An 11,390-nucleotide genomic window follows, 5' to 3' on the forward strand; every position below is an offset into this window, starting at 1 on the left:
ATGTTCTGGAACTTTTGACTCACTAGGTTGGGTCATGAAATCTACTACTGTTATTTGTTCTTAGTTTGTTTGTCTCAAGACAGAAATACTCAGAACAATTGTTTAGATTGGAACTAGGAACATGATTTCCTTTTTAAAACTCAGCAAAAATTCAGAAACCTGCTACAAGGGACTAGTGTGCCGGGCTGTGGTTCTTTTAAGTATGGAGTGTTCTCTGAATCTGACTAAACACATAAGTACAACATGCTTATTAAAAGAAAATCACTGGCAGATGTCTGTAGATACCTTTGAACTTCTGTTATAAAGAAATTCTGCCATCACAGCATAATCTGAGCAGAATACACAGTTATGATCAAAGGGATGAAGAAGGCGTCCATTCAAACACTATTTTTGTAAAATTGGAACATAATGAGGAGTATTACCTTCTTGTTCATATGCTGTTGGACACACTAACCCGGCATAAGATAAGAGCAGTTGAATGCTTATTCTTATAACAACTCCACAAGACTCTTTAATTCACTTATTTTATATACATGCAACATAATAAGCTACTGTCTCAAAGCACCTATGAGTACTGTGAATGCTTTCAAAGAAGGTAAAATAAAACGCTACTTTATAAAGAACTGCTTTATCTATAGAGAACATTTGTTCGAAGCCACATCATTAGAAGAGCCATTAGCTGGCTAAAACACAGCCAGCTAAGTCAAGGACTAACAAACGTTGTGATCAGAAGAAATGTTTGGGGGTGGTTTCTAATGAAAGAAAAGGTATTTAGAGGGAAATGTCTCGCACACCTAGCAAAAAGCTAACTATAGTACAGCTCATGTTAAATCTTCCACAGTCATACTGCGGGCTGACTGAGTCTGAGTTCTTATTAAAACCCAGCTAAAGCAGGTCACTATCTAGGAGAAAAGTGGTATTACTGCACTAATCTATGCTAATTCCACTGAACGGAGGAAGAAGGCTTCAGTTTGTCCAGACTGGAAGCTGGACACCTTTGGCCAAGAAATGTATTCCAGTATTCAGCCAGGAAAGCATTACAGTCTGTCAGGCTTAAGCTCAGCATTTTACAAAGTTAATTCATCAGTATCTCATTTCATCTAGTCATTATTATTTAGAGTAAATTCATTTTAATACCTAATAGCACTTTGTTAGGCTGCCTTTAGAGCTGCTTCAGCACCCTGTGCTGATCCAGGATATAAAGCCAAGGGCTAAAAAAGCACTGCATGGATAAAGGATGTGCCAATCTTTCATGTGCGCAAGGTGTTGCGAATACCTGTCCTTCCAGCAGCAGCTACCAGGCTGTGATGTGCACTGGCAGCTGCTGTCCTTCTTACTGTTTCTCACAAAAGCCTGCAAGGAAGAACTTGGTACTTCTCAATCATTTGCCAGTGATTACAAGTTCACAAAGGAAAACTGCATGTGCTACACAAAGAGGCTGGAGTTAAAAAAACAACACTATATGAAAATAAAAAATAAAAATAAAAAATTTTCTCTTATCTATAGAGAAATGGATTTCTGGAAGGAAAGCAGACTGGGAATGGATATGTTGCTACTATCCATTGATAAATGCAGCCTTTTACCCATCAGCACTCTCCATTTGGCATCTTTAATATGCAGTAATAAGTCAAATTTAGAAGGCAAAACTGTAGTAAGTGGATGGAATGTTGATTTAAAAATAAGACAAGCAGCGCTTTCCTATTCTATAAATGTGTCTAAATCAGATCTATCTGGCTTCGAACTTGCAACGTGGTGTAGATTGAAGCTAGGATCTAACAATCGGAGTTAGAAGATCTTTTATATTTTTGTAACTATAGATTTTTTCATAGGGTAGCATTTGTAATCTAAGAATTCAATAGATTTTATATTTGCCTTTGCACCCGATGCTTCTGGAAAAGTGTAAAGGTTTACAAGTTTCTAATGATACTTTACAGGCGTCAAAGGCTTTTTGTTTTATGCCAGGACAGCAATTCTTACACTTTTAAATCAAAATAGAACGGCATAAACAGTTTTTTCTAAACATTCTCTTATGGTGCCTTTTGTGTTTCCGACATTAGCAGGGATGACACTTTGCATCTCATACAAAAGGGCAGTGATCTCTGCTGCCCATCCGCAATGTCTGTGTGTACCGTGATGAGCTGAATGTGTATTTTCGTGGATTAATCCCGTAAAGCTGAAAAACGAGGTTTATTTTCGATGTCTTTTAAACATTTGATTAATAACAGACAATCCTTACTTTGGAATGCATGCTTCTAGGTTTGATTTTCTTACAGGTGCTCCTTATAATGGTACTTCAATGTATGAAACTTCCAAATAATAAAGCGCATATTAAACTAAAGAGCGGCTGTTCTCCGTGTCCCGCCTCACTGACACAACGCTGCAAGGCTCGCCACGAGGCGCCGCACCTCACGATGAAAGCGGTCCTCAACGAAAGCCGTGGTTCAGCGCACGCAACTCGTGCCGCTCCAGCTCACGGGCCGCTCGGGCTGCCGGTGCCGCCCCGCCTGCGGAGCACCGCGCTCAGGTCGCACCGCGCTCACGGACCGCCACGCGGCAGCGGCCGCCCGCCCGCCCCCCTCCGCCCGGCCACGACTCACCCGTCGGACGGAAGCCGGTCGGCAGCGCCGCCTTCAGGCGATTCACGCAGCCGGGGGTGTGACCGCCAGGGACCGGGAGAGGAGGCGGAGGGAGAGGAGGCGGAGGGAGGGGAGAGGAGAGGAGGGCGAGGGGGGAGAAGCCCCCGCTCGTACAAAAGCCTCCGGGCGGAAGGGGCGAGTCCGTCGCGCGAGGTGGCAGCCATGCCCCCAAAGAAGGCTCCGGCCAAGCGGCGCAGCACCGACTCGGGCGTGGAGCGCGACCGCGGAGCCCTTTCTCAGGAGAAGAAGGATCAGCGCATCGCGCTCTTCCTCAGCGACTTCGACCAGCAGGGTAAGGCCGGCCGGCCCCCTCCGGGCTCGCTGAGGCGGCGGTACCGGGCCCGGCCGGCCGGCAGGGAGGGGCTCGGGGCGGGGCGCCGCGCGGCGTCCCGTGAGGCGCGCGTCGGGGCGGCCGAGGCTGTGGCGGATCGCGGAACGGTGGGGCTGCGCGGGAAGCACCGCTCCGCCAGGGGGCGCCGTGACGGACGTCGGGGCGGGGAGCGGCCGGCGGGCTGGCGCTGCCGCACCTCGGGGCTGGCCTCGGAGGCGGGTAACGCGTGTGGCGATAAACGCCCGTTTGGTTTCCAGCCAAGGAAAGCATCCGGGAAATGAAGAAAGAACTCGATTTGCTCTTGCAAATGGCTGAGAAAGCGTTCATGGTGGAACTGCTGAAGATGCCGACTGCCATCAGAAAGATGAAAAGGAAGGACTTGCTTAGTAAGTGTGTGTGAATGCAGCATTTAATATTGGTGACACGGCCATGAAATCAAACTGAAGGCTCTGCGATCTTGAGTTGACTGTAAGCCTTTGCAGAAGGTGTGTTTAGTGCCTTCCCTGAAAACTGCTACCTAAAAGCATTGGCTTCCAGCAGCACAGAACATTGCTGCTTTTAATTCAGGCTGTGTACTGTTTGGCTAAATTTACTGTTCTTCTACAGATAAAACTTACTGAAGTGGCCCAGGATGTTTGTTTATCGTTGATTTGCACACTGGCTGTCCTCAGGGATTTGCTAGTGAAGGTGAATTATTTAGGCAACTACAGTTCTGAATTACATGCTCATTTCCATACTTTGAAAGATAAGAACCTGCAGATAATAATGATTCAAGCAACAGTATGTAAACAAGCTGTGCTTTCTTATGTCACAGATTTGCAAGAAGGGGAGGAAGTGGCCCTTGCTGCTGCAGCGGTGTGTATTTTTAACTTTATCACAGCTTACAGACCAGAAACTTTTCTTTCTGCTGTAAAGATTTCAGACAAATTACTTTGTATATCTGCCTGTTTAAACAGAAGACATAAAAAAGGCTAGACAGCCAGCCACAGTGCAGTAACATTACTAAACATTTATGGTCACCTGCAAGAAGTACAGCTGCTTCTGAAAAATAAACTGCTGTTCAGCCATTTCTGTCATTTTCTTCCACGTCCTTTTGATTTATTGCTTTCTGTAAGATAAAATGTATCTGTTGAACAAAAAAATATTCACTTTATCTTTTTGAATAAATGTCTTACAGACAGACTGTACCCTAGAAGATGTACCAAACCCAAAAGTGACACGGACCAACAGTAAAAAAGGCAAGCAGCTCTATTATGTAGCTTTGCTCTTAGATTTTCTCCTTGTTGTGGTTTGAGCAGAATGTGAACATTAGGCCTGGAGAACTTCAGAGGGAAGTGCTTAACTAAAAGTACAAGGATCATGTGCTGTGTTGCTGTTCTAGTGCTCCAAAACATGAGATAAGAATTCCTGCCCTTTAGATTTATCACTGAAAATGGTGAAAGGAGACAGATTTGAGAGCCTTATCAGTGCTCTACAGTATAACAGGTGAGCTCAGAACATTACACATTATGCTTTGACTTCCTGTTCTCTAAGCTCTATAAAGAATATAACATTCATCTTTATAGTCCAAACTATGCCATAAAAGTGACATTACTACTTAAATGCAGTTCTGTTTTATCTGGGAGTTAAGGGGTTATCTGGTGCCTTTTAACTATTTGATGTGTCACTTTGTCTGTGACAAACAGTTGGCTTTGAATTCTGTCCCAGGTGAGTGATCATCACCCAGCAGAACTGATACCTAACTATGGGTGGGTAAATCGCCTTCAAACAAAAAAGTTTGAAGTAACGTATGCCTCTTTGTGAGACTTCTTTTTCTTTTCTTTTCTTTCAAATGCATTTCTAGTTAAGGTAACTACAATTGTTGAATATGAAGATGCCAAGTATACATCTGCAAAGAAAATACCTAAAAAAGTAAGTTTACTCTAAATAAACAATGTAAGGGTTTAATCAGTTGTGACGTGCTATGAACCCTGCTCTGTCCATTACCAGACAGGCCAGTAGCCTGTTGTCTGTTTGAACAATAAATTCTTTCAAATTCAGCTTACTTTCAGTTAAGCAAGACAATTTGCATAGTAAATGAACTTCATAATAAAATGTTATCTGCTCTTTGTGTAACTCATTCACACAGAATTGCTCATACTGAAGTAGTCATTCTTTCCTGATTTGCCAATAAGTCTTGATGGTTTGAGGAACTATCTGAAACATTTTTTTAGAACTCAACTTTGTGTTAAAAATAGACGTATGTTTGGGTGACTGGTGCATCCTATCCACATGGATCTGTAAACCAGATAGCACAGGTGTATTAATTCTACCACCTCAGTCCTGTGCAGTGCAGTACCTCAGCCAAACACAATGTGCCAGGATGACTCAATGAAGACAAAACTTGTATGTGGAGTTACAGGTCTTAATTACAAGAGGGCTACGTGTTGGAAAGGTGTATGTTAGAAAAGCTATTGCTTGTGTTTTTTCATACTGAAATTCAGTACAGTTTTACATCAAAAAACTTGAAATGTGTATTTGTGGTTTCTAAAATTTGTAAAACAGCAAAAAGCAGCACTGTGGAGCTTAACTGTTCTGTTTGAACATGGAATTCTTCCAGTATTTTTCCTGGAAGTATCTATCATATGTCTATCATTTTGCCTTAAGATGCCATTTCTGTTAACTGCAGTCTAATGCACGTTCTCAGGTATCCAAATCAAAGTCACTGGTTTCACTGAGCTCTGGTTTAAATAGCAAACTGCACAGTCTTTCTAGGTAAGCCTGACTTTTGATACATAACTTACTTAAACTGTTAAATCCTGCACAGAATCATTCTCAAAAGTAGATGAAATTTGAGCCTTATAAACGCTCTGATAGAGATGCCTTCCGTAACTTGTATCGGATGTACAAAAAAGCACATCTAGCTGAAAGACGTAGTTCTCTCACTCACCACATGGTGTGCAGTCCTGAATGTGTTATCAGCACAGACTAACAAACATCACTTCATGAAAGACAGCACATAAGGGAAATGTCTTTGTTGCTTCTTATTATGGGTAATGAACTGTTGTGTAATAATTTTGCCCTTAGACATAGCAGAAAGGAAGTTATCATTAGCAGGGAAATAGATGCTTGCAAAATCACCTTTGTGGTACTTAGGATAGACAATATTTAAGTCTCGCCATAAAATCTAATGAATTAAAATTAGTGAATAAAAAACAGTGGATATATCTGCTTGAAAAAGCTTTTTGAGATGCTCCTGTTCCAGTGTACATCCCTGAATCCACTGGCACTTATTTGGGTACATTCAATTTGTATTCGGAGAAAAACAACTGAAATAATATCAGTGCTTAACATGCCTAAAAGAAATAAAGTCTTAGCCACGTACAATTATTTTCCTGAATGGGGATTTTTTTTTAGTTTCTGTCTTGATGAAATCAAACTACAGGAGGTTGCTTTGCCTGAGAAGTCTGGCTTTTCAGGCTGCATTTATTCTGTGCAGTAACAGTGGGACAAAATTAAGCCTTTAGTCTTCAAAATGCGAGTGGGAAAAGAGAGGAAAGAGCAGAGGTAAATTCTGTCATCAAAAATTCTGTGAACCAAGTTAAAGCCCAACAATTAAAAAAAAAGTCAAAAATTAAAAAATTGTTCTGTGGATTCAGGTCAGCCATACATAACAAGTGTCCTGAGAGCTGAACTAGTAAAATGGAATCCTACTGAAAAAGCAGCTTCCCAAGAAGATCATCTCTGTATGCTGAAACAAAGCTGGGGATGATGCTTTAAGTATCCCCCACATCAGGAATTGCAGCTGTCCCTTATCTACTAATGTAACCAAACCTTTCATTCACCTGTCATGTTAGGTTCCAGCATAGCTCAGAATCTGTTTGAGGGCTTCTTCATTGTATATAAACTGGATATGTTATAGAACACTTACAACGTTCTCTAATTCACTGTCCATTTTCATCTAAGCTGGAGCTTTTACAGTAGAAGTAGATGAGGAGGCAGTTAAAATAAATCACTACTCCTGTTATTTTTTTAGGTCTGTTTACTCTTCCACAAGCATAAATGAGGCTGTTAAGACTCTTGCCCCTGACTGCAATGCCACAAGTTTCAAAGCCACGCCAAAAGTATCAAAAGGGTAAGGAGCACCAAGACACTGCATGTCGATCTAGATTTAACAGGTCTTCATGGTCTGCCACTGAACTTGGTAGTGGGGATGTGAACCAGTTGCACCTCCCGCTTTGAGCATGGGCGTTAGCTTACTTTCTCATGGAGGTACAGAATGCAATGTCACAACTAAGCCAGTTTGTTTCTTTCCTTTAAAAAAAAAGGAAAAACCTCAATAAACATTAATGGAGTATACATTCTACTCCTTTCTCCTTTTGTTTAAAGGTATAGTTTAGAGTTTAAGCTACGGCCTCAGAGCATATGTTTGATTAAAATGTGACCAATATGCTCATGTTTTAAAAAATTGATTATCACAGTTGTATCCTTTTTCAACAGTTTAGGTTTTCAATTATTTTCCATAAGCAACAGTTTAGTTTTGACAGCTGAAATACCTAAGGGTAGGGAGAAGAGGGAAGGGTGTAAGATTTTGGTAACTAACTGGGTCTTGAAACCAACATGTTGCTTAGTTTCACCTTGGCTTACTACAAATGCCAGAGGCTTATTGCCACATAGAAAATGTCCAAATCCTGCCTTTAAAAAAAAAACAAGTGAAGGAATTCTATACGTACAGCATTTCCTGTACCTCTAAGAGGTAGCAGCTTTGGAATGTCCTGCTATTTCCCTCTGAAGTGAACAGATACAGTGCAAGTCTTATCTTAAGCCTCAAGGCACAGTTTTCTCTTTCCAACACTGTTCTCCACTGTCTATATCGGGGAGTGGATGTCCTTGATAGTGAGAGGTCCAAATGTCAGCCTGCTTACAGGCCTGTAACACAGGAATAAAAAGTGTCACGGTCAGAAAATATTACCTAGTGTGCTAGTAAATGCTGCTATTAGATTTCCTGCAGTCCTTTGGCAGCACTGCAAAAGGTAAACAAGATGGCTTTTTTCTTAGGTATGCTTGCTACCATGTGCAGAAACTTCTTGCACAAAAAATGTGCAGAATAGAGGAAGCTAATGTTATAGTAACATTTTACTTGTATTCTAGTGCTGGACTACAACAAGCTGTCTCAAGAACTTTACCTACCAGTGAAAGAGTTCAAGGCATGATACTGAGAAGTAAATCAGTACCCCAAGATAAAATGGTTCCATTTGTAAACATTCCCTTGGCTGATGGACAGGTATGAAACTCTTCCTTTAAAAAAAAATTCTAAAATACTTTACAGTAGTTCAGCTGTGAATTGTCTAATACAGATAGCTCTCGCTGTCCCTATGTGAGCTGCTAAACACAAGGAAGAACAGTTAGCAATGTTTTGTAATGTAGCAGGGCAGCACCTGGTTTTCGAAGAAGCTGACAGTGCAAGTATAAACGTTTGGAGTAGTTTTTGAAACTTTCTCTTCATGTTTTTAGACACTCCGTATGGCTGGTGGAGACCTCCGTAACTTTGATGTTCAACTATTAAATCAAGATACAGTACAGCACATTCATAACCTAGTGGTAAGCTTAAACCAGGAGACTTGCATATAAGTATTCCACCACCCTGTTCTGCATTTTCATGTGAGATAAATGTTGTGGGTGCTAATTCTAATTGTGTATTTCTTCAGAAGTTAAGCCTAAGTTGGCTGGCAGAAATTGGAAGGAGAGAGGGAGAGGGAGGTACAGGGAAGGGACAACTGCCGTACACAGATAAATGCGTAGGAGAGCACTTACAGAAACATGTACAGTTACCAGGAATAGAACAGAATTATAAGCTTTTCCTTCTAGATTGCTCAGTGTGCAAATTGCCATACTTTATCCCATCCACAAAAGCTTACAAAGTTACAGCAAAGCTTCGGTTCTTGTTAAAATCTGTTGTTCTATGTCTATTACTGAATAAGAACTACTGTTAATTCTCTACTGGTATTTGAACATGAACTACCTTACTTCTGGCTCTAGGAAGTAAATTGTTTTGAAGAAGAATAAAGCTGAACAGAACTTTGTAGCACACACTGCCTGACATTCTTAGCAAAGCATAGAGCTTCCGGATGAATTCATCTGGAGCAATAGGTATCCATCTGGACAATCAGTGATAATAATCAGATAAGTCTTGTGGGTGGGAGTAATTGAATGTGGCTGGCATAAGTTAAGATGAAGGTGCAGAAGTCAAATTTGGTAACAGCGTATCTGCATCTGTAAGCAGAGAGCAGGGATTTACTTATTACATCTACAGCACCTAATTTTTAAATTTCCTTTAAGCTTTGCTTGTTAGCTTGAACTAAAGTGAATTTTCTTCATCTTTAGAGTGAGCTGACTGTATTATGTGGAAAGGCTACTGCTAAGTCAAGTTAACGGAACTGCCTTGCAATGACAGAATATTCACAACTGCTCTTACCTTCCTCCTCTAAAGTGTTCAGAGAATATCTACAATGTCTTAATAAAGCTGTGTACTGCTGAATAAATATTTTTACATAAAAGCATACAATGGGATCCATGTTTTTCCTTGTTTCCATAAAGGACACAAATGCAAAAGGAAGTGGTTTTACTTTTCCACCTTTGTACAAGCCTTTAGCTGGCATTTTAGCTCAGTTCACAGTAAAAGGAAAAATACCTTGATGTAGCAAACAAGATTTAGTAGCAAAAGATTTAAGGTCTAACTGATATTTCTACACAGCTAGAAGTAGGAAGCTACTTCTTATTACAGTTTACGTTGTTTCTGGCATGCATGGAAGAATTCTATTCAGCTATTGGTTTGCTGTTACTATTCATGTTTCGTGTTTTAGAGATTTTACTTAAGCCTTAAAATGAAATGCAGGTTTTTAAGTTCTTTAACAGAAATTTAAGATATGCAGCTTCAGTTTTCTGGTAACATAGATATAAATCTAACACAAATAAACTGAATTATTTCCAGTCTTCTGTTGTGATATAACTTGCAAGATAGGGTAATAGCTCAGATTTTCTCTGGTAGGAAAGCTTTTGACAACTTTTTCAAGTAAAAGATGACCACCATTGCTTAAGCTTTTCATCAACTTGAAGTTACTCCTGGCTTTTAGTCTGCTAGGAGTGATTTCAGTGTTTTCACTGTGATACGACAGCAGGGAAGACTTGCACTTTCAAAACTTTAAGCATATTTTAAGCAATTTTAGCTTCTAACAGTTTTTTCTTCTGTCTTTTCAAAAAAAAAAAAAAAAAAAAGTGAGATAAGGGTCACAAGTTTCAATTAAGGAAAAAAAAAAAAAGCACTTCCTAGGACAAGGAAGTCAAAGCTGGTCAAGAACATTAAGTTAAGCCTACCTGATGAATAATCTTATTTTCACTTGATAACCAGAAAATAGATATGCTTTTCTTTCTAATAATAGCATTAAGAATTGTATGAAACATTTACATTTAGAAGTCAGTCATTATACTGCCCAATTACAACTAAGTTTATTTGAATTAACTTAAATTGATGAGAGCATTGCATCAGCTTGTTATCAATGTTGATTCCTGAAGACAAGCTGGTATTTCAAGATGAATGATTTAACTGTTCCCTCATATATTACACTAATGCATATACCATTGCAAGGCAGCACTGAAATCTGAATGTTTGACGACAGTATTCTACAATTTCCATAAAAATGTATTGTTGAATATAGCTTTGAAAACGAGTACAGTGCACAACTGTGGATCTTGGAGGGGTTTAAGTCTGAATGTAGTGGTATCTATTACAGAATTAGCTCCTGTTGTTTAATCAGGCCTGCTCTAGTTGAAGGATCTCATGAATCTTAACTTAGAGTGTGTGTGCGTGTGAGAGAGAGAGAGAGACTATTAACAGCTAGGAAAGTGTCTCTGGGCCCTGACACGGGCCAAACTCACAAGCTGTGCACTTCTTCAGTGATGCAGGCCTTCTTAATCAGTTGATACGTTTATCCCAAGGGGTGAAGCACCGAAGACTCAATTACTCTGTAGTACTACCTCTGACCTACATATCACAATGCACCACTTATTACAAAGAACACGCAACTAATGCTTCTTTCACATAGGACAAGCACATTGGCCTATTTAACGAGGCAGCAGCTGCAGTAAAGCAATAAAGTTTATTGCTAAACCAAACAAAATTACTGACAGTGGTATTATATTACTTCCAAGTTTAGTACTGAAGTCAAGACTGTATAAGTTTTAAATTTATGTATGACTTTTACCACACTAAAACTCTGTAGAAAGAGGAGATGTGTAGAATAAAGGTAATTCTGGAAATATGGTCAGATTCTACTGTCAGGAGCCTAAATTAAATTAATGACTAATAATCCATACTACATATAATGATCAAATCTACATCCTCCCCCCCCTTCACTTCAATATGCTATCTAAGAAGTTACAGCGAA

At 40.1% G+C, this 11,390-nt stretch overlaps 1 protein-coding gene across 1 annotated transcript; it reads left to right on the forward strand.

Annotated features, from left to right (window-relative positions):
• Window positions 1-2,798: 2,798 nt before the first annotated feature.
• On the forward strand, window positions 2,799-9,378 carry LOC306951197 (borealin-2; the record flags this gene model as incomplete). The annotated part of the gene is made up of 10 exons (XM_079541639.1): window positions 2,799-2,928; window positions 3,225-3,353; window positions 3,782-3,822; window positions 4,145-4,205; window positions 4,811-4,878; window positions 5,654-5,721; window positions 6,983-7,081; window positions 8,098-8,230; window positions 8,461-8,547; window positions 9,331-9,378. The coding sequence occupies 10 exons, from the start codon at window positions 2,799-2,801 to the stop codon at window positions 9,376-9,378; spliced, it is 864 nt and encodes a 287-aa protein (XP_079397765.1).
• Between the last annotated feature and the right edge of the window lie 2,012 nt (window positions 9,379-11,390).

This window comes from Tetrao urogallus (genome assembly GCF_951394365.1).
Source record: "Tetrao urogallus genome assembly, chromosome: 12".
Lineage (NCBI taxonomy): Eukaryota > Metazoa > Chordata > Aves > Galliformes > Phasianidae > Tetrao > Tetrao urogallus.